Source organism: Ostrinia nubilalis, chromosome 7 (genome assembly GCF_963855985.1).
Source record: "Ostrinia nubilalis chromosome 7, ilOstNubi1.1, whole genome shotgun sequence".
NCBI classification, from domain to species: domain Eukaryota; kingdom Metazoa; phylum Arthropoda; class Insecta; order Lepidoptera; family Crambidae; genus Ostrinia; species Ostrinia nubilalis.
The window spans coordinates 377,712-401,968 of record NC_087094.1 but is presented as its reverse complement, the minus strand read 5'-3'; the positions used below and the strand labels follow the sequence as shown (position 1 = coordinate 401,968).

The window sequence follows — 24,257 nt, the reverse complement described above, 5'->3', positions numbered from 1 at the left end:
TTGAAAATGCAAGTCTGATACCTAAACTGTTGTATACACAATTCAGATACAGTGACTGTTTGCTCGGACGACACTGTCGCACATTGCAAAGCTTCATACTTAAAATCACACGCGCTCAGTTCCCAGCGCCAAATGGGTTGAAGGATGTGTATTTCTTGATGAGTTTAGATAATGAAGGCCTCACCAGAGCGGCGTTACTGTAAAATAGATCCTGTCACTTCTCAGTGGTGCAACTATTAAGTATAAAAATGAAAAAGCCCGGTCTGTAAGCACGTAGAATTTTGTCCAATGACCCCAAGCTACCCATCCTTATCACTCGCGCGTAATTATGTTGCTGTCGCTTTCGCACACTCACTGCGAGCGCCCGTCGCACAGTCGCGACAGCAATATAATTACGCGCGAGCGATAAGGATGGGTAGCTTGGGGTCATTGGACAAAATTCTACGTGCTCACAGACCAGACTATAGCTTTAAGTTATAATTGTTTTGTTTCATCTTTGCCCTGATCATCACTTTCCATCACTTAAGATGCAGTCCAAGAGCTCATTACGAATAAAAAAACTTTGTTTCCAGCACCCGATCCTGTACATCCCGTCGCAGCAAGGACTTCTATTCAACGTGCGCGTATTCTGGGTGTGGGCCATCAACGCTCTCCTACACTCTGTTCTATTGTTCTGGCTGCCCGTGCTTATGGCGCCCACCGCGCTGTGGCCCAACGGCCGCGACGGCGGCTACCTCGTGCTAGGGAACATTGTCTACACGGTAAATAAAGTCCGGTCACCGAGCAGATAGAACTTCGTCCAATGACCCCAAGCTACCCATCCTTATCGCTCGCGCGTAATGATATTGCTGTCGCGACTGTGCGACGGGCGCCCGCAGTGAGTGTGCGAGCGCGACAGCAGCAGCGATAATTATTTCGTTCGTTTGTTTCGGCCAATGACGTCCGCTGCTGGACAAAGGCCTCCCCCAAGAATTTCCACAAAGACCGGTCCTGCGCCGCCCGCATCCAGGCACCTCCCGCGGCTTTCACCAGATCGTCGGTCCACCTAGTGGGAGGTCAGCCCACACTACGTTTTCTGGCTCGAGATCGCTATCGAGAACTTTTCTGCCCAAACGAGTCAAAAATGAGGAGATCCGCAGGAAAATCAAAGTGACCGATGTACCCCCCAGAATTCCCAAACTCAAATGCCAGTGGGTGGGGCACATCGTATAGCTGATGGCCGCCGGAGTAGACTAGTATAGTTCTCGAGTAGCGACCACGAGCCGGGAGACATAGTGTGGGCAGGCTTTCCACTAGATGGATCGACGACCTGGTTAAAGTCTGGATGTGGGCAGCGCAGGATCAGTCGTAATGGAATGGCTGAAACGACGACAAGCAACAGCTGTACAGTCAATTTAGCTATAAACATTTTGGAACAGTTTGAGAGCTAATAATATTAGAAGTTGAGTACAATATACTGACTATTTGTATTTGTACATATTTAACAAAATACCACACAACCTTGTCGAATTGCCAATAAACAAATTTAAGATACATATAAAAAATACCCTTATGTCCAAAGGGTACTACAAGGTTCGAGACTATATTGATGACAAGGATGCGTGATCAGTTCAGTCTGCACATATTTGATGTACTTAAATTTGACTATTCTTATCGTTAGATAATTCCTGGCAATAAGTGGTGACTGAGTTTGTTCCGGCGTTTCTTCTCAGCACTTGCCATATGTTTGTCTCGAAGCGCCGGTAGGGCCCAAAAGATAAGGAGACATGTAAAGTGCCCCATAAGGGCTACCTTTTCTTTTTTTATTATTTTCTATTGACGTTCATAAGTGCCACTTGTGGTCTAAACTGAATAAATATTTTTGATTTTGATGATTTTGATTTTGATTCTATGTGTATGTTGGCAGTACGTGGTGCTGACGGTGTGCCTGAAGGCGGGACTGGCGACTCACTCGTGGACGTGGGTCACACACGTGGCCATCTGGGGCTCCGTGGCCATGTGGTTCCTCTTCATACTCATCTACAGGTCGGTATTTTGAAAATTGTAAATAACTTAAAAAAATCGAACTGCCTAAGGCGGGAATTGAACCCACGACCTTTCGCTTGCCGGGCGACTGCTCTTCCAACTGAGCTACATAGAGATGCGACTCTTAACGTTAAAAATTAAATAACTACAGGTCGTAACTCGATAACGACATGAGCTCTTGTTGACATTTAGTTACCTGCTGAACGCTCTTGTCATACAAATATTATATTTAGCACAGAATTAAGGGGCATAACCTAGCCGCAGTCTACAGACTTTCAGTCGGCCAGTTAAAAATCGGTGGTCTGAGCCTAGTCTTAACTATTTTCTGTAAAATAAAGATTTAAATTATCCTGTAAATGTTATTTTCTGTAATAAATTAAGAGTTAAGCACAGGTGACTGAATTTTTTCTTATGAATAGTCAAACCAATATTATGTTGTCTGCAAGTGGTGGCAAGGGAAGTTCTATTTTGAATGTGTGTAAGTGCCCTAAATCTATCTATCAGTCTAAGGGCTATATTTCACCGGGACACCATGGCGGCGCAACCAGTCGCCGGCTACCATCAAAATGTATACAGCTCTATAGATAGAGAGTTACTCACCTGGTGTCCGTTTGGTTGCGCAAAGCTGCATACATTTTGTTGATAGCGGCGACTGGTTGCGCCGCCATGGTGTCCCTGTGAAATATAGCCCTAAATGTTATAACTAATATTTTATATGTATCGCTGTTGGTTTCTATTTTAATAAAATATCACCAACAGTGTGCTAATTTTGCCTTATTATGACTGTAGAAAGCAAATAGATAACACACTTGCGGGATAAGGAGATCCGGACGTAGTAGTTTAAGTGGTGATACCGCAACTTTAGAACAATTTTTGAACTTCACAACGTTGTGTGGTGGTTGCAGCAACATCTACCCGTGGATCCTGATCGGCGCGGTGATGCGCGGCATGGACCGCATGGTGTTCAGCTCGCTGGTGTTCTGGTTCGGGCTGCTGCTCATTCCCGTCGCCACGCTCATACCAGACCTCATCGTCACTGTGTGAGTACCAGCCCTGACTATAGTCTGGTCCGTGAGCACGTAGAATTTTGTCCAATGACCCCTAGCTACCCATCCTTATCGGTCGCGCGTAATTAATTATGTTGCTATCGCGCTCGTACACTCACTGCGGGTGCCAGTCGCACAGTCGCGACAGCAATATAATTACGCGCGAGCGATAAGGATGGGTAGCTAGGGGCCATTGGACAAAATTCTACGTGCTCACGGACCGGGCTTTAGACACGCTACATGGACAGTCGAACCTTAACTTCGAAATCCTCCTATGTTCTTCTGATTAATTTCGTTGCGGGTCCAATGACAGTTTAACTTTCCCCCGGGACAAACTTGACCTTCATTGGTTGGGTTTTTATTGGCGGTCAAACTGTAGATCCTGGCTACACAGGAGTGACAGGAGTTGCAGTGGTGGGAAAGAGAGATGGGAATAGTCCCGATAGACACGCCACGTTTCTGCCACTAAGCTGGGTGGTGGGAACTACTGAGGTCATAGGCCGGGTTGCTATCTTCAATCCCTATACAAATCGGTTTTTTAACTGTCAAAAGTCAATCCTGTAAATGTAGATTCTGGCTACACAGGAGTCGCAGCGGTGGGAACGAGAGGTGGGAATAGTCCCGTGTCAAAAGTCAATCTGTTTTCGATCAAATATCCACTTTTAGATATTTTGACCAAAAACAAAATTTGACAGTTGATGGTCGAATTTGGACTGAGATTGATTATAGCAATTCGGCGTTAATCGCAAGGCTGCAACATTGGTGAACCGTCACAAGCGATTGATATGGCTCAATAAAACCGACGACTGAGTGTGCCGGAATAATTTCTTCAACGACAAACCAGAGGCAAACTTTCCTCGACAACTTCCTCAAAAGTCACTTTTTAAATCCTAAGAAAATTCCTTCATCCCTTTTTGTTTTCCTTCCCTACCTTCCCACCATAAATCATCAACACATTTAGATCAAGCGCAAGAGGAGAATTACATACAGACATCTAGTATTCTAGCTCAATCGTTAGGAGAGAATCAAGCGTTAGAATTTGGGCTAGGTTTCAAAACATTGAAACGGCAAGCGCTTGCAGATCGCGCGTGCGCACTCGCTATTACTACTGGTACCGCTGCCCGCCGCGCGAGACTCCCGAGGAACTCCTGAATTTCTTGAACGGCCCGCGAAGTGAGTAAGTCTTTACTTCGGAGTAGCCTTGAGAGTAGTATTTGTGCAGAGTAAGAGAAATAGACAAAGAAATAAGTGAAAAATTGAAATTATCATTGCCTTTCGTGATGATCATAGTTTTTTGAGTTTGTAGCACCATGTTGGGCGCCAATGTAATAATACGCAACTGATCTACTAATATCAAACTCGTTTCTGTTTGCGGTACACAGTATGTAAAACATAAGGGACCAGTCATTCAGTAAAATATTTTTAGAAAATAACTAGGAAAACATAATCATTTATCGACCCTAAAGACGATATTTTCCCACGGCAGCCCCTTGTTCGCTGCGTGGCGTGATACAGCGCATGCGCCAGCAATGGAACGCGCCGCGCGCCAAGCGCTCTTATACAGGGTGAGCGTTCGTATATAGGTTCAGTTTAATTGCTCTTTGTGTAATTATACCATTGGGTATGTTAAGATAAATGTACAAAGCAAAATATACGTTAAAGTAGTAAAGTATTTCGATTACCATAGTATGTAGATAACGCGCAGTAATGACGCTTTAGTAGCCATATAATAAGTGATCAACGTAAATGTAGTATTTATTGTGAACTTCTAAAGTAAATGATGATATTTCGGAGCAATTAGTAATTAATAGAATTTTATGATTTTTCTAGAAGAGATGTGGTGTCCTGAGATTTTTGTGGAAGAAGATTACGAAACTTCACCTTGCGAGCCGAGCGCTAATGCTGGGTAATAACTATATTTATAATGTAGGTAAACCAAATAGTATTCGATAATATTTAATCATCGTCATGTCTATCATCATCCCAATCCACAAATTCCCATTTGTTCCTCTGATCCCTTACCACAAATTCAGCCAACTTAAACATCCCTTAATAACTTAAATATTATTTTTTGTTACTCATATTTTAGTTGCATTGAAAACAAAAAACAATCAGTAAAGTTGGCCGACAAGTGACGTTTTGGGGTTTCAGGTTTTGACAGCTCAAAAATTATGTAAAATGTAACCTGAATTTTTTTTATTTTTTAGGAGTAACAAAAGATAATATAAAAAGATAAGTGATTAAAATGATCACCCTGTATATCCGCAGCATCCACAACTCTGCGTTCAAGACGATGACGGAGGCGGTGCGCGAAAGCGAGATCAAGCAACGCGACCCCGCCGCGCTACTCGCGCAGCCGAGGCACTCGTGAGTACCGCCCTGTATTACCACACGCCTACACTACACTAAAGTCGGATTCTTTAGAAATTTCCCTATATGTAAACAAATATGGCCAACTGACATTAAAACATTTTTAATCTGTGCCCTAGTGAGGCCACCAAACCTCTCGTTAATCGCGGATTGAAATTATTGTAGTACTTACGTACCTATAGAAAGAATTTATAATGCTTTATAAAGCAATGCATTAAACAATTAGTAGTAAATTCAATGAAGAAAAAATACATTGTTGATTAAGGCCCTATTTAAATCTATTTAAATGCAATCAGTAATAAAAATGATTGAATAATTGAAATAAAATCGATTAAATTTACCGATTATTGTCTATGACTTACAGGTTACAACACTGATGTGTCAGAGACAACATGGAGATAACACATAATTTTAAACTTCAAGTCAATTTGACAAGTCTCACATATTTTCATCGTCCACATATTTTGCTAAAATAATTTGTTTAAAGATTGATTCCAAACTTGTATAATCGTGAGAATAAAGTTGGTTTCATGGGCTTGTGAAATAATGTGTATGATAATATGAACACGTAAGTGATTATGGTGTAATTGTATGCAGAAGTGTTTGTTTACATTTAAGGAAATTTCTAAAGAATTTAGGTATACACGAGCGAGGCTTGCTCGCGCTAACGAAACTCGATAGGTTACACGCGAACGACGTAAACCAAGTAGAATGGCGAGGCCCTTTTGAACTATCAAACTTCAATTTGATAATACGATGGGTAATCTCAAACGAGCGACCCATATCAACTAGTATGGCAAGATCCATTGGAAATATCAATTTAGTGCAAAAATATGATGGGTAAACTTACGCTTGTGACGTAAGCATGACCTGTTCGAACTGTCTTATTCCAATGCAAAAATACGAGTGTTGCTATTATTGGACACGCCCCTAATGAAAAATCTAAATTTGGTTTCATATCGATACATAAATACACGTAATAATTAAAGTTCTGTAGGCAATATGCAAATAATTCTTTGATCTTTACTTAGATTAGTAATTGATTCGTAATATTAGTCAATAAACTGTCATAATTGATCAATAATAGTGAGTTTCGTTAGCGTGAACAAGCCGAACGACGACGATACAGATTCTAAGATAATTGAGTTACTGGTCACTAAAAGGAGCAAGAGACTCTTGCCTTACCCATAATTCTATCAATATGGGTTCTTTGAAACTATTTCGGGCAAATACAAAATAGATTTCCACGAAAATGTCTACATTACTGCCATTTTCAGCAAAAAATAAATTTTAATGCCAAAAAATTACTATAAGGAAAATCATTCTGCTAATTTAAAGCTGGGCAAGGTTTGAACAGAAATTTTCTGATAATAAAATAAAATTGACTAAAAAAATGAAGTAAAGAATATCTTGAATTGGTTTAGAATATTGACAGTGATTTAAAATACGTTGCTAAGAAAATAATGTTTGAGTCACTGTCAACGATTCTAACAAATACGTGGAATCTAAGGCTGAGAGCACACGAGCTAAGCTACAGCGACCGTACAAGTTACGACACGAGCCAAACCAAAGCTCCAAGCTTTAGCGTGAGCGGAGAACATACACATTAAATAAAGAATGATTTATTAATGGTCTTCATAATTTATTGAACACTTTATATATTTCCTAACTACGTGTGTGTGGTCTCCGTTAAATATAATATTAAAATAATATTAATAATGATTCGTTCCAAAGATTTCCATTCTGCCTGCATTTATAACATTGTGGTGATATACTAGATTAGATTAACCGTGTGTGAGATGAGTGTCTGTGTGCTTGTTCCGAATGACCTGTGTTGTGTAGGCTAACATGTTATTTTGAACATTTTATTTACTATGTATGATTTTGTTTTTTTTTAATGTATTTATGTAAATATGTGTATTTATTTATATTTTATTGTTCTTAAGTACAAAGTAAAGTTAGTCAAAAGTTAATATTAAAATATTATACAGTGTGAGTCACGTTAAAGTGTACATATCAAAATAGATGAAACTAGACCTATTTTTATCGACAAAAAAGAGGTCAAAAATTTTTTTAGATTTTTTTAAAATTTTTTATAGAATTTTTTTTCTTCCAATTACTTATTGTAAAGAAAACATAATAACTTTTAAACTAAGCGGTATATCTTGATACAATAAAAACAGTAACAATGCTAAATAACAGGCAATACTAAAAAAATACATAAAATACACAAAAAAGGCCAACAAATAATAAAAAAAATATACTTTTTGAAAAAAATCCGCTTAAAAATTCGTGTTTTTTTGGTTATTTGATAAATTTCTCCAAAAAATGCCCCTATAACAGGTAGTTTTTATTACTTTGTATTATTCTCTATCATATTACCTTCGTAAAACGAAAAATCGCATGTCTCTATCCCTATCACAACGTTTGCAATGATCGTTTGAACTAAGCCTCTCCGGGCGCGCCATTCAACGCTTCGTTAACAACAAAACTGAAAATGGCTCTAGATTTGTAATTTTGATAAAGACAAGTTAGATTTCAAATAAAAACAAAAGATTTCGAGGTAAATTAAACATTTTAGTCAAAATTAAAATTGTCTCTACCTGTAGCGGAGAATAATGTTGTGGCAGGCCTTTGTTCAAACGATCATAGCAAATGTTGTGATAGGGATAGAGACATGCGATTTTTGGTTTTACAAAGATAATACGATAGAAAATAATACAAAGTAATAAAAACCACCAGTTATAGGGGCATTTTTTGGAGAAATTTATAAAATAACCAAAAAAACACGAATTTTTAAGCAGATTTTTTTCAAAAAGTATCATTTTTTATTATTTGTTGGCATTTTTTGTGTATTCTATGTATTTTTTTAGTATCGCCTGTTATTTAGCATTATTACTGTTTTTATTTTATCAGGATATACCGCTTAGTTTAAAAGTTATTACGTTTTCTTTGCAATAAGTAATTTGAAGAAAAAAAATTCTATAAAAAATTAAAAAAAAATCTCAAAAATTTTTTGACCTCTTTTTTGTCGATAAAAATAGGTCTAGTTTCATCTATTTTCATATGTACACTTTAACGTGACTCACACTGTATTATAGCTGTAGGTATAATGTTGATAACAAGACAGAAAGGCTGAATTAGTACACAATATTATTACTAGATTCCATAGAATTTATTTGATTTTAATAAAGTTTTAGCGTATTTTACTAAATATAATGAAATTGCAAACACAGTACATAGACAATAGAACGTATTACTAGTAATATCTAATATCTGTAGTCTATATAAAATTACATATCGTAGACCATTATCAAACAACCACAATATAATTTGTACTTTTATATTTATGATTTTAATTACCCACATTTTTATATTTTTCTCACCGTTATGCTTTCAATGTTAGGTCGATATATCTCCAGCAGATGTCAAAGTGTGCTTGCCATTAATTATTTTTAGATATTGTATTAATTTGATTGAAATATATGGACAAATATCGACAACATGGCACTTATCTGTATAAAAAATAGAGCGCACGCAGAGTATATTTAGTTGTTAGTTGGATTTTATTTTGAGTTCGCTTTGCATCGCCCCTCCCCGCACCTACCATAGACTCGTGTTAAGATGTTAACCCGCATGACCGTGCCGCACTCGGTATGGAAACTTTCGTCTTATTTTTCGTACAAAATATAACAAATATCTATAAAAACAAAGTAAAGAGAATCCTTTCTTACATTAATATCCAACTAGCTAAAAAGGCGAAAGTTTCAGCATGTCCGATTATTTCACGTTCGCAAAACACTTCTGTCATATCTGTCAGTGAACGTCATGCTGTACATGTAACGCCACGTTGCACACGTGAAACAATCCACCGTGGCGTCTCGGCACGAGTCTATGTCCCCGGGCGGCTGTGGCTCGCTACTTGACGTTCTGTGTCGCGCTCAGCAAGCGCGGCGAGCCCGTGGGGCTGCGCTGGCGTCGCCGAGGAGTCGCGCCCGCGTCCGCGTCCGCGCCCGCGCCCGCGTCCGCGCCCGCGCCCGTCCCCGCCCCCGCTGTCGCCCGCCCGCCCCGCCGGCGCCATCGAGATTCGCACGTCATATGACAGTTCACCATCGCGTGAGCGCTCGTTACATCTGATCGTGTGGCATCTCGAGTGCTCGACGACGAATCTCGACGCTTCGAAACGACGCTTGTCAATATAAATGTGACCCGGTCTGAAATTGGTTTAAAATTAATCAATTCGACCACGACGTCAAATGTAACGACCGTGACGATTCGCGCGAAGACTGGAATTGTATCCGAGTAGTTTTAAAGCGAGAAGTGTGATCAGTCCCGGCGTGAATGCGGCCCGGGACCGACTGATTAGGATGTGATATAGATACTTACAGTAGTTGACGTCTTGTACATAATGACGGTGGTGTCGATGACGATCTATGAAATGAATTTCACATTAAAACGAATATGAAGGTTGAAAGACTTCACAGCACCGATGTGCCATATTTTAAAACATAATATCGATTTCGGAATCTAAAGTTAAAACACAACGATGTAATGTTGTACATATTTCATAAACATGGACTTCATTTTCACTACCGCCACCTATTGACTGAATAGAAATCAGCCCCAACAATTACTAAAGTACCTCCTTCCTACATTTTAAGTATCCGTGTATATATTATAGATTATTACTTCACGTTTAGAATTCACGTCTTCTTTAGGCCTCAATTGTTACAACGAGTGTGTTCTTATGATATTTTGTAGATATTGATTTGTTGTTATCGACTCAAAGTTGGTTTTTATTCAAGTTGGGCGTACTTGCCGTACGTGTTTCGAGGAGAAGCCGCCATTAAATGGTAAAGAGAAGTGTTGCTTGCTAAACGAGTGTAGAACATTCGGGGTTGCCAGAATAAAATATTCGGTAATGTTCAAAATAATTAAACTCAATTATTTACACTTGAGTATCTTCCCAAAAAAATATTTACTGTTTTATTGATGATCAAAATTTTTATTATACATAAGTTCAATTTCTAGATATTTTTTTCCAGTTAATCCAAGTTCTGGATATCTGATAGCCCTCTGGGGCGAGTTAGATGACACACTTCTGTGACATAGCTACTTGTTTAAAATCTGTCTTCTACATTTCGAGTCTTCTACTTACAAACATTGTTCCTATTTGTATTAATTATTTAAAATACTGGAATTTAAAAATAATCTCAATGTATAGTTTTACTGAGCAATATCTAAATAATATCAATTTATTAATCTTCCCTTTTTTCATGAATTATAATTACTCAAAGATATAACAAAAAAAATGGAATTGAAAGATTATACCATATTTTGATAGTTGCTTAATTAAGCTGGTACTTCCGAAATGAGAGTTGTAGATTTTATATTGTTTGTATGTTTGCTAATACTGGGTGTGTAGTGTGTGCCAGTCGCGAGGTCGCGGCAGAGATCCGTCTTCAACGGTCAGTCATTCCGTCGATTAAATCGCCAGTTATCGTAGTTCTGTACCGTTTGTTTGCAGCCAAAATAGTACTTTATGTACGCTAGACTATATTTTTCTATACAATGAATATATAATATAAGTTGTGAGCAATATTTTTATATGATAAAGTTGATGCAGTATTGTGAATTACTTAGAATAAAAATTATAGAGCCTGAAGTGATAAGACACCTCGAGTTTTAGAAGGGGTTGCAGATAATAGTCAGTATCGATATAATATACTTTTGTCTATCATTTGTTTTTGGACCCCATAAGACGTGATTGGTTTCATATTTTCTAATTATCTTGTTTTATTCCCGACAATGATGTCCTGAAAATATGTTTTGTTTTATGGCATGAAAGTCTTTATGTGGATTTTGCCCATATTTCGCTATTTCCGAATATCAGATATTTCGCTCTTTCCGTTTTGCCACTCACCATTGTTTTTACAAGTGAGAAAAACTAGCTCATAAAAATCTGTGTAGAGGCCTCTTTCTAAAAATCGGCGTGTTTTATTTCTGAGAGTAGTTTATTTGTCAAAATTATTGACGAATCTCGTTTTGATATATGAAATTAATATAATTAAAAGTGTTCTTCCTAATACTTAAACGTTTATTGTAAATAGTTGTATTAAGAGTGTGTTGTTTCTACGAGTCGGTAGTTACTTGTGATGTATTATACAAATCCTTCAGCTAAAGTTATTTTGCTCCCATTTTTAAATCTTTTTATAATAACTTTTAAACGACGTTTGAAGTTTGTTTATATTGCATTAAAATATTATTTTATTTATTTGAATAGTTTAAACAAATGAGAAATGTCATATCAATAATAGTATTTAGAGTACCACCGGTCCGATGTGATATCGAATAAATCAAGTTAGAATGAAACGAAGAGGTTCCTATTTTATAACTAAACTTTTCTTGAGTTTTCAGATCTTTGAATGATAATTCTAATAAACTTCAAATGTCGATGTAATACTTCTTCTCTTTATCTGTTATTTTCGTTTGCACTTTCCATTGTTTCAAAGGAGCCACTACATTTGACGGCAGTGGTCTCCTATTTTGTCTCAAATCCTTTATTTATTTTACCCTGTCATGTCTCTTGCTAGAATAGTCGTGCCTCGTGCAGTCAACAGCAGTACTCGATATGTTCCTTCATGAAGGCTCATTTATTCAATTGTTGAGTGCACCGCACCCTGTGGTTATCCATCCAAGATGTACAAATAGTAGCACGAGGAAAATACACTGTTCAAATTGTTTATAAACCATCCGTCATAGAGGGAAAGCACTATTTAACATTAATGCTGCGTTCTGGCGTTACACAAAAAGCAATGCCAGTGAATGCTATACGATATGAATTTTAATCGTTTAAGATTTAATTTTTCTCTTCTTTTTCATTGTTGGTGAATTTGTGTAAGAAATAATTGAGTAAAAAAATATTCCTAAATTATGTTGGCACTTATGCAGTGCTATAAATATTTTCTCATGAATTCCGTTGAACACTTCTTGGAATAATATGTTGCATGAAATTAGTATTAGTTTTTATAGTTCGCGAGAATGTTGCATTACAGACAAGTGATCCAATGTATATTCACCTCAATGCTTTACAGTTAGCATGTTCAACAGTACCAAATCTATTTTTATGGTTTTACGCATACATTTGCTACACTAGTGTGAAATGTAAATATTTTTATCGATTGTCACGGTAAGTGCGCAGTTTATCAGTGTGTTTTCCATCGTCTGAAATGCATTTAATTATTTTACTTACAATACTTCTTGCATTCCATGCAATGTCATGTCAATTTGTGATCTTGTAATTATAGTGTTGTAAATAGTATAAGAGAGCCTTATTGCTGTTGTTTGTAATGATCATTCCTATTTATTTAATAAAGAATTGAAATTTTGAAAACGAGTTGTGTACTGTAGTTTGTAAGCGGTAATGCTAAAATTAAGTTAGAAATTGCGCGAGGCGTAAAAAATCTCATCATTTTTAATGAAAAGGATAATGCACCTACTGGGCTTAAAATGTTATTTTGTTCCTATTTATGTAAAACTTAATGGTCTTGCTTTTCGATTTACATGGCAACATAATCGATGATCAGCTTAATTTTAACAAAGAGGGCAGTATTTAAAAGAAGCTGCGACTAATCTACAAAAGTTGCATTATCCCGCTCGTTCCGAAGCGATTTGTTGCGCCCGCGCATAGATTGGTTTGGTAAACATATTAAAGCGAACTCTCGCCCGGGATCGGTGGCGGTCGCATGTGGGCATGTACTAATGTGTGTTGTTCCTGGCAGCGCGGCGGACGCGCGCCACGCGCTCGTGCGGCTGGCCACGTGTAAGTACCATGCTGCACGGGACTATTCCCACCTCTCGTTCCCACCACTGCAACTCCTGTGTAGCCAGGATCTACAGCTTGACCGCCATGCGCATGCTGCACGCTTGCACCGCACGCTTGCCGCCGCTCCGGACGCGTAGTCCTTGGATGTGTCACTGTCTTGTCGTGAACCTCGCCGCTCGCGAGGCGCCGGGGTGCCGCGTCGACCGCGGGGCTCGTTCTGTGTCTGCGTGATACGTGAGAGTCAACGTACACCCGTTTGTCTGACGAAAGCTTGGCATTCACACCTTGTATCACATGTCTGGTAATGTTGACGTCCAAAAAGCTCACATAACGTGTTGCGGAGCACCCGTGTTGTGGTAGTGAATCCGAGGCTCGAGACAAATGGGCCGCAACAAGGTTGGCTTATCGCCCTCACGCATCCGTGGATACGCTTATAGTCAAAGCACAGTTTCGATTGCGCCCCCAACCCTGCGGTCGACGCCGACACCCCAAGTCCCAGGGTCCCGCGCGGCCCGGTTGTGACTGGCTCTGTGTGGCAGCCTCACGGAGACGGCGCGCCTGCTCCAAAACGTTCGCAGCGTGTTCAGCCGCCGCTCCGCCTCGCGCACCCTGGAACTGGAGATGTCACGTGAGTACGCACCGCGTCCTAGACGCCCGCACACTAGCCCACACTTTACTTTCCCAAGTCGGCCCCGAGCATTTAAAGGACACAGGTACCTTACATTATTATTATTCTTCTGTTTAATGGCTTATGGTGCCTATTTGAAGCACACTGGTTTCGCCAATGTCGAGTGTTTAACGAGACACGGTGGACAGGTACCTTACATTACTTGATTGATTTCAACACGTCAGCACACTAGTGAGCGTTGTCGACACGCCGTTCGATCACGATTATTTTCCGCAATTTACATCTCACTACATTCACACGTTTTATTCTCGCTGGTATATTGTTGGCCGTGTAATGACGCCGGTGGCCGTGTGCAGATGGGTTCGCGTTCTCGCAAGAGGAGGGCGGCAGCGTGTCGCAGGGCGCCATCATTCGCGCCTACGACACGCGGCAGCCGAGGCCGGCGCGCTCCTAGGCGGCCGCCGAGCCTGCGCCGTGAGCCGAGCGTGCAGGACGATACGCCCGCTCTACGCTGCCTGTTCGCAAGCGACGCGATTTATTCACTTACAAAGTGTATCTGTCTACAGTACTTAACGTTGTGTAAATGTTGTCTATTACTATACGGTATGTAGAATTTATGTATACAGTAGGTGACGATAGGCTGTGGTTGATACGTTCAAGATAGTGTAGGCTGCTGTACTCGGTCACAGGGAAATCAACCGCGGGTTTTAAATATACCAAAAAAATCTGACGTTCAATCGGATTTTTCGTTTGCTAAGTTCGGGTTGTAGAGTATTTGCATTATATTTACATGACAAGATGTTTTAATAATACTATTGATTGTATGAAGATTATGCTGTTGTTGAAATATAATTTATTATTGTTAAACCAACATTTGTTTGTTAATAATCTATTATTTAGAATATAATAATTATGCTTTTCATGATACGTGCAAAGCACCACAAGGCTAATAAAAGTTCACAAATCAACAAAGAAGGTACAACGTAGTGATGAAGCCGTTATTTATTAATTAAAAGGAGCCTATATTTTTGTTAAAATATTTTATTCACGCTGATTTATTTTGTACATTTTTTGTAATCACTTCTATAAATAATTCCAAAGAAAGTAGAAGATTGAAAAGATACTAAAGGCTTAAGATCTGATTAGGTGATCGGGGTTACGTGGCGAAGTGCCTACAACCGTTGTAGGAGTTAGTTTGATTTATGCATAATAAACTAAAAAATGGTGTTTGTGCCCTGGGAACATAATATTTAAACATAGATGTTTTACTTTTAACTAAAATATTATATTTTTTAAATAATATTTTGAAACCTGGTGACAGTTTAAGTGATATATTTTTGATGATATTTGCTTGTTTTTTACATTTTAATGCTTGAATAATAACCGGATGCTTGTTTTGTTCGTGAGCATAAATGCAGCATATTGTTCCCGATTAATGTATTACTTGTTAGACATAATGGCTTGGCTAAGTACTGTCAGCGTCAAAATGTGATTTGTGTGGTATTTGAATATTTTGTACTTATTTATGACATGTACATACAGATATCGTAAAAGGTAATATAATAAGCATGTATATTGTACATACAGTAAGAGATTTTATTAGTTCCTTGTATAGTACATATAACTGGTATAGAGAAATGTTGATAATATAGTTAATGATAATTTTGAGATCGTGTTTTGACGCTAAGAGTACCGTGATATTCGCGGCTTCTTATGTAGACTTTGTGATGCTATAATCATATTTTTTTAGTTATCTTTATAACGTTATAAGTTGTCGCTTCGTCCATATAAAAGGCGTATATTATTATGTAATTTAGTGTGGAGTGGTATTATTCAAAATTTTAAACATCAAACCCCGTATGGGGAATTTTAAATCGAGCACCTAGATCTCTTTCGGATATTATAGAGCACCGAATTATTTTATTACTCCATAAAGTATCGGCACAAAATTCTAAAGTAATGAAAACTAAATTGCCTTGGTCTCAGATCATCATACTGTATATCAGCCTTTTTACTTCTCTATACTGTATTGAGAGTTTCATCTGAAACCAACTTATTTATTATAAATAAATTAATATTTACTAAATTATTGTGATATAACTTGGTGAAGCTAAAATTTTCAGAGTCTTTACAAAAGTCGACTGCTAGTGGTTTTTTGAGGGACTTGTAACTGATATTTATCACATTATACCTCGTAACAGTTTATTATTGTTAACTGTTAATTAACTAAGATTACGTTGGGCAGGACGAGATGCGACGCCGTTTTGGTTTTGTTGCGAACGTATCTCTGTTCGAATTATTTTTCAGCGAGACTGTACTAACTGGCTATGTAAAACGACACAGGATAATTTGTTCGATATTAGAATATAATGAGGATTGTATGTATTTTAATATAATATATTCATGGTAACTCTTTAAATATGTACAAGGTTATATACAATTTCAGAGATAAAACATAATTATAAAGGCGCTATTAATCTTACATATGTATGTATAATGTTATGCCTATTCGTATTTAAATCGTAATTCGTAATATTATATTGTTCATTTACTTCGTGAATTTTTGCGTTTTCGTGCTCCCTTGGTCCTGAACCATCAATTAAAAATTTTATGAATATCTTAATGACTGGGACCAATGTATGCATGTAGCGCGGTAGATATATTACTATATTATGTATTTAAAGTAAACGTAAAATGTTTTATTATTATTTATCTCTCCTAACTAATTTAAAAGAGTTTTACAGCTTCGTGAGTTCTATAAAGGTACGCTGAGAGTTGTACCTATACGTCAAAAAATTACAGAATTTGTATGAAATTGTGGTATATTCTGGTATATTAATTGTATGTGTGTGCATAAGTATTAAACTATATTTTTTTGCCTACAATACTGATTTAAAACTCTATTCGATATCACGGTTGTTACCGTCTCACGGCGTCGTGTCTTGTCTGGGCCCTCACTTGTGTATGAGATATGGATGTAACAGAAATAAAGTATATTATTTGTTCTCGTTCTTCACTTCTTGTTTCATTTAAAAAAATAACCTTTCCCTCACGAAAATATAAGTAGTGCGTAGTAGGTATAGATGTTACGGTTAATGTGATAAATTGAAAATTATTAATAATAACCGGTTATTATGAATAATTACCGACAGTCGCGGTAAAAGTGATAAATTAATCACATTTAACAGTGATTATAATTTAATAATTCAACCTTAGTACTAAAAAATTTCATAAAAGAGAACAACATCTTGTGTACGTGCTCGTGTACAGCCAAACTTTTGAACGTTTTGATATCATATATTAATATAATTTGGCATAATGAGTTTTTAATGTTTCTTGCATAATATTACTTTTCCATGATGCCTATAACATAATGTTTTGATTTAAAGTGAAAAATAGGTTAAGGTGCGGCGGGGGTGGCCCTCGGGCCACCCCTAAGCCGCCTATTTAGTTTTATACACACATAAATGACCTCATATTAATCACATTTACCAAATCATGCGGTGATTATTCATAATAACCGGCGATTATTCATAATTTTCACATTTATCACTTTGACCGCAACATAGACATCAACGCATCAGTAACTCCACGCGCGAAATATTTTTGAAAATGAAACTTCTTATCTTACTGATTAAAATAATGTGCTTTCTGAAGAACACGTCTCAAAATTGATTCTGAGGAAAATAATGTGCTTTCTGAAGAACACGTCTCAAAATTGAAATAATATATTTTTTCTGTCTCTTAGTCATAAACAAACATATATCTTTTTTGCACACAACTCCTCAATTCAATTGTTTTTAGTTCCTATTCGGCTTTTTTTCATACTAGATTATTTTCTTTGATTAAAGATTTTACTATTCGTCAGAGTATACCTTATGATAGGTCAGTTCAGTCTCGCTCGCCTCTGGCCCATTCATCGGGAGCATAAATTGGAATTAGTTTATAGTATTCCGGGCACACTGCTCGTCTACGGCTCAATAAGTCCGTTGATCCGCCAGTCACGTATCCATCAACTCTAGACCCGTTACGATTAACGCTATCTATTTGTCCTTATAGACGATCATTAGTAATCATAGTTTAATAAAATGTATCTAATCATTTCGACACCCATGTCGTCAAACTAGCTATAGTCAAGCGATTTTGAAACGTCAGGTGGCAAAAATCAAAAAACAACCCACCATTGATAGAAGCGCCCTCCTGTAAATGTCATAATTATAAGGTTGTCCCACGTGGCAAAAATTGTAACTAATAATCCAGTATAGATAGTAGCGCCCCCCCTGATAATGTCAAAGCTGGGACGATTCAATGTAGGACATCTATAGTTAGTACAATACAAGGTAGGTTCTCGTAATTCTTTTTTTTTATCATGTTGGCTTACTTATTTAGGTATACGTACAGTTCATTCTAGTCCGTAAAACCCGAGCTAATGGGATGACTGAATTACCGACATTGTCTACAGACACTGCAACTGCCTACTCTCATTCATTAAACATTTTTATCTTGCATAATGAATCTGTGCCTTCGTACCCACATGAATAGTCAAAGCTAAACCAAAACTTAAATAATGCCGTTGATATTATTAATTCGCCTAAGGGTGGATTCGACCAAACAAGTGTAAATATTAATTAATCTCAGAATAAACTTGTCATTTTGACATATTTCCCATACTGAAACTGTGCCAGATAAACCAGGAGTTATTCTCGAATAAAAGTTTGGTCGAATCGGGCCTAAGTAATTTTGCTTGTGAAAAGATACGTATTGAAGGGAAACCAGAGTATTAAGAAAAAATAATTAATTCTTTAAAATGTGGGTAAAATTAAATTCTTTGGGTAATAAAGTGTCTAAAAATATCGATTACCCGACAAACGCCTCAAGATCAGCTCAGTGTGTATCATTGCGTGATGGTGGAAGTTGATTGCTCTAATTAACGTTAAATCAATTAGTGCGCTGGAATCTTGCTAATTGTGCCTTTGATTTGAATCAGAGGAAGTAACGTCATCTCTATGTTTCCAAGATGGAAGATTTTCCAATTTATCGCAGTGTTAATTTTTAAGTGTGGGTCTTCAGAACAAGTCCTTTTTATTCGATAGTGTATTATTAAAAGTAATTTCATATACCTTTCTACACTTTGATAAAAAAAAATACAAAGTTAAACATGATACAACTTTTTATCGCACTACCCGCTGATTTCCATTTCATAAAAGAAAAGTCGGTAATGTTTGTGAAGTGTCCCTCCAGTTTTAAATGTGCAAAATTACGCAGCATTACACATAAGTTAATAACACGGGTAATTTAGCATCCAAAATCACAAATTACTCTACTTGTAGATAGTTAGCTGTGATTAGCTGTATAACAAAGTGAAGTGATGAAGTGTTGTGCGCGAGTGCGTCTATAAAAACTAACCGTGCCAAAATCAATATTAATTACATAAGTGTAAACAATCGCGGAGACAATAAGGTTAGTGCACCGTTATCACGTTATCAGTGACGTCACGCAGGTGCGCTCGGCGCGCGCTCGGCAGTGCCGCGCTGTGCCTTGCAGCAGCCGCCCGTGCCGCCCGTGCCTTCGACGTAAACAATCTGTGATCCACCTCGCGGACTCGCGTGTGCAATGTGTTCCGATGGTGCAAGTGTGTGACAGTGAGGGGTCGGAGCTGGCCATGGCTCGCTCGCCGCGCAGGATCGCCCAGCGCCGCGCCCGCAGCCGCTCGCGGGAGCTGACGAGGCTCAAGACCCAGCTCAACGGGAAAGGTAAGCTGTCTATGTTCTAAACCTGTCTGACTTGTTCATGTTTCATTCGTAACTTGTTCGCAAACTTTAGTGTGTCTACAACCGATGTAACTTTGAATAAGTATAGGTTTAACGAGTTGGTTCTGCAAATACCCGCATTCAAACTTACTTTGAGTTTCAAAAACAACTTTTTGGAAGTTGTGTTTCATGCATTAGCTAGATCTATTTAATCGTCTATTTTTTATTTTATTCATATTGGTACACCCTACATGTTTTTATTCATTTACGAATTACGTTACATACAGTAAGTAGTCTTTACTTTTTGTAATTGTCGCGAGAACACCTGGCCATTTGTATTCCAATTCCAAACGACATTGAAACATTTGGTGATGAAACTTTAAACGGTTTGATCACGCAATTTACAGGCGAATGTTATTATTAGCGCCAGTTTCGGTAACTCCCATAACTTTCTCGGAAAGGAATCTACCGACCTCCGCAGTTCCGAACCTATTTCATAATCGAACAACAAAAACAATCTACCCGCACATAAACTACCTACTTATCTCACTCATGCAAAACAATTACCTATTTATAATTTTAATTAGCTGCCAATTTATTTTAAAACCAAATTAGGTACGTATAAAGTTAAGTTAGAGTAATAAAAGTAGTTAAATACGAGTAGGACTATTGTCGGTGTTGATGGTAGAAAGCGAAAAAATCTTCGTTTGTTTTTTCTGTTAGGTACATATTAAAAACACCGACTGCGTGCATAATCATCAGGTGCGATTGTAAGCATCTACAAACAATTTCATGCCACCTGATTCAATTATTTTGATACATTTTTCAGTGTGTGGCTTTGTGTACACACACAATTCGTTGAGCTAAACATTGTTTATCACCACAATTTTTTTATTCGCGGAAAACAAGTTTTCTTTCCACAGCCATCCCTTCACATGCCTATTAATAATGTATTTGAGTTGTAACTGATATTTCTATAGAAAATGGTTTTAATCGTTTTCATTATGTCGATGAATGTTAAAACAATCAATGTAGTTAGGTACCTACTTGTGGGTGCCTCCACAACCGTCAGTTTCCCGTAAAACTACGAGGTGTGTGGTGTGGTGGCTAGCGCATGGCTCGCCTTGACCCGCTTACCTTTGCGTTTCGCGTCTACCCCTCGCAGATTGTTGGGTTGTAATTTTTGACCTATTAATTTATAGTAAAAGCCAAATACGGCTAACGATTTACTTACGCGGAAATAATGAATGCCACTGCTAAGCAAAGTTTTTAAAAACAGGATTCAGGAAAGTTTTTAAAAACATTAGACATTTACACAGTCATCCATCTTTTCCTTACAGAATGATGATTCTTCAAAATATATTTACTTAATTGCTACTAACGCGGAAACGAAAGTTCAAAACATATTTTTTTATGATTAGTGGTCTTCAGTCGCATTTGTTGTTTATTGAAAACTGTATTGATTTCAGAGCAAAATTTGACATTTAATTGTTTATTATGTTTCCTGTTGTCTATAAAACAAAATATTGTGGCAGTCAATACGGAATTAAGTTTCGCGTGGCTGGAGAATATGCCTGTCCACTTCTTTTGACCTTCCTTCTTGATGTTCTCGGCAATGATCTTGCCCTTGTCTGGAAACTAAAGCGCGATTGTTCTCTACATTAGTTAATTATCGATGCTGCTAATTGTTCGTATCGGCAGATTGAGGCGAGAATCAGCGTGATATCACCGCCTGACTCACATTGCTTCGGTTTCCTCCCACTCGGTCAATTGCACTTTGAACTGAGAATTATTGTCACATAGATTACCTAGTTAGAAATTAGAGGTCTAAAAATTTTTAAAGGCCGTGATTACGATTGGCTGGCACATAAGCCTTCATGAGTTGCCTCAATTTTTCCTTAACTAGCGTCATTTTTGCCTTGTCCCAAATTTTCTTTACTTTGGAGCGAGGTTTACTTCTCCTGCAGCTAAATGTCATACTTACCTACCTATTCTATGAAAATTGACTTGACACCAATATGATGAATAATGCCTCCCGAGGCACTAATCGAAGGAAAACTAACTAACTGCGATGTCTGACGGAGGCCTGACTGAGCTGTTAGTGAAGATTTCCCTCCACCTTTTCCCTTTTTGTTCGCTCTCACTTTGCACAGCATCCACACTACTTATCTAATTACAAACATACAAAGACAAGGCATGTTCAAAATAAGTTTGCAAGGTAAAGGATGGAAGACAAGTTAGCTACATTGAGAAATTAAGTTTAACGATACGACGTTAATAAGTAATGTAAGAGGATACTTAAAGATGAAAATGTGTACATTTAAAACTGCTCTAACCTACCTACATAATCTTGTAAACCTACCTACATAATATATTAAAAAAAAAACATCTTGTAAACTTATTAAAAACAAGGTTTACAAGTGGCTAGGTTTTTACTTGTGCTTTTTCACAGCTCTATCCAATCACCCAAATCATTGTTTGATTTCTTCTCAAATAAAATTTTATGATTTTTGTCTGTTACCAAAAATATGATTTATCTATAAATGTTTCAATCGCCAATGGGTCAGTAACTGCAAAGCTATCATTGAATAACGCGGGTCAGTGCTCGCAGTAAATCTTGAGGTGCGCTTGCGCAACCTTTGGCTTTACGCAACGCGCCGGCGCCGGCTCCGGCCGGCAGCACGCACTGCTTTCTCCAGCTCGCCGCGGTCAGCTGCTGTCAGCGAAATGCGAGCCGATACCAGCAAGCGCTGAGTAACATCACATACTTGTGTGGTAACATCGCAAGCTGGTAATGACGCGATGAGCTATTAGATAATTTCTGTATTAGAAATCGCTTTCTTTCTATGTAGATTCCAAAATATCTTAATTTAGTGGAAATATTAGAGAAAGCCATCCAGGTATTCCTTCGCTACACCTTACGTTTCAGTATCATTTTCATTAGATAGATTTCTCGTTAATTGTTTATTGAGGCGTGTTTAAGTTAGTGATCGTTTTTCATCTTACATTCATTACTCCATTCACATCGTTCGTTGTTGTGTGATCGTCAGATATGTTAATTTACTAATCCGCAGTCTTATTTTGCAATCAAGAAGTTCTAACATTGCTTACCTATCTACGTAACTTACTATTATTGAAAAAACGTTGCATGCGATATGATCACGGAATTGAAGGCTATGCGGGTAGTTATTTTAGGCAGTAATAAAACACGATAAATAGGTACCCGGATATATTCTCATGTAAGCGGCCATGATAGTTTGAAACAAAGACAACTGAGTTAACTATCTCAATATGTAACAAATGTCAAGAATGAATTTGATGCCCATATTCTTGCAAAGGTGGGTTCTAAATTATCTTAATAAATAAATAAGTATTTACGTGGATCGACGTTTTGAAATGCGGATGTTTCAAACATAAAACTGATCTCACCTCGCGTGAATTTGCTTCCAAGTCCATTATCTATGTGTAGGTGTTCATACAAATGGCGTAAAGACTGTGTTGTGAATAAATAAGCACAGCTTGAATGTCATTAAACAAGCTAAGTGCGTCTAACTTGATTCGTTCGTTCGTTTAAGCCAAATGACGTCCACTGCTGGACAAAGGCCTCCCCAAGGCTTTCCATAACGACCGGTCTTGCGTTGCCCGCATCCAGGTTCTTCCCGCGACCTTCACCAGATCGTCGGTCCACCTAGTATGAGGCCTGCCCACGCTACGTTTTCCGGCCCGTGGTTGCCACTCGACTAACTTGATTAAGAATCACAAAATGTATTCTAGCTAAGTGCATTCCTCCGAAGTATCATCGTTGCTGAAGTCTGTGCCACCAACAGAACTGCACCAATTTATTTTTGCTAAGGTTCTGTTTGAGTGATGTGACTCGACATCGATTTTTACTTAATAACTAGCGGCCGCCCGTGACTTCGTACGCGTGGATCCTGTTTTACCCCCTTTTCCCGAATTTTCTTTGCTATAAACCTCACGGAGCCCGAGACCTTTCCAACGAATGCAAAACCGTGGAAATCGGTTCGTGCGTTCTGGAGTTATAGCGTCAGGGAGGAAAACCCGCCTTATTTTTATATAGTAGATAAACTTTGTCTGGTAACATTGGTCGATATCAAAATCTTTTATACATGTATGTCGCTACTAAGACTAGAGGCCTAGACCTAGAGATGGGTAAGTGCTAATAATCCGATTAATAGCAATTGGCTAATAACGGATTAAAAGCAGTTATTAGCCATTAATAGCCAATAATAGCCGATTTCAGATGGTAACCCTGCTATTAATGTTATACTAATGATTAAACATATCCCTTCATAGTTTACAAATTTAGCACTAGAAATTTGGAAGGGACGTAGCTTAGGTACCGTAGAAGTGCATTAAGAAAGGAATACCCGAAATTCCCACGGGCACGGGAATTAGCGGGAAAATCCTTTTGTATGAAAAATCTAAACCGCTTAAGTTAGACGCTTGAAATTTGGCATGCAGGTACCTTAGTAAACTTAAAGCTTAGTTACAAGAGGATATTGCAAAATTCCCACGGATACGGGAGTTAGTGGGAAAAATACATTTGTATGAAAAAATCTGAACCACGTAAGATAGACGCTTGAAATTTGGCA

General features: G+C 38.0%; 2 protein-coding genes across 2 annotated transcripts in view; both read left to right on the top strand.

The window, feature by feature from the left end:
• LOC135073035 (probable phospholipid-transporting ATPase IA) overlaps positions 1 to 14,106 on the top strand; it is a 121,429-nt gene extending 107,323 nt beyond the window's left edge. The window contains exons 20-24 of the mRNA XM_063967045.1: positions 573 to 761; positions 1,907 to 2,025; positions 2,931 to 3,065; positions 5,340 to 5,438; positions 13,806 to 14,106. Coding sequence (XP_063823115.1) covers positions 573 to 761; positions 1,907 to 2,025; positions 2,931 to 3,065; positions 5,340 to 5,438; positions 13,806 to 14,100 — 837 coding nt within the window. The 3' untranslated portion in view covers positions 14,101 to 14,106. The remainder of the gene's footprint in view (positions 1 to 572; positions 762 to 1,906; positions 2,026 to 2,930; positions 3,066 to 5,339; positions 5,439 to 13,805) is intronic.
• A 5,324-nt stretch (positions 14,107 to 19,430) lies between these two features.
• The window catches only part of LOC135073032 (phosphatidylcholine:ceramide cholinephosphotransferase 2-like), a 100,517-nt gene continuing 95,690 nt past the window's right edge, over positions 19,431 to 24,257 (top strand). The window contains exon 1 of the mRNA XM_063967037.1: positions 19,431 to 19,647. Within this exon, the coding sequence (XP_063823107.1) occupies positions 19,518 to 19,647 (130 nt within the window). The 5' untranslated portion in view covers positions 19,431 to 19,517. The remainder of the gene's footprint in view (positions 19,648 to 24,257) is intronic.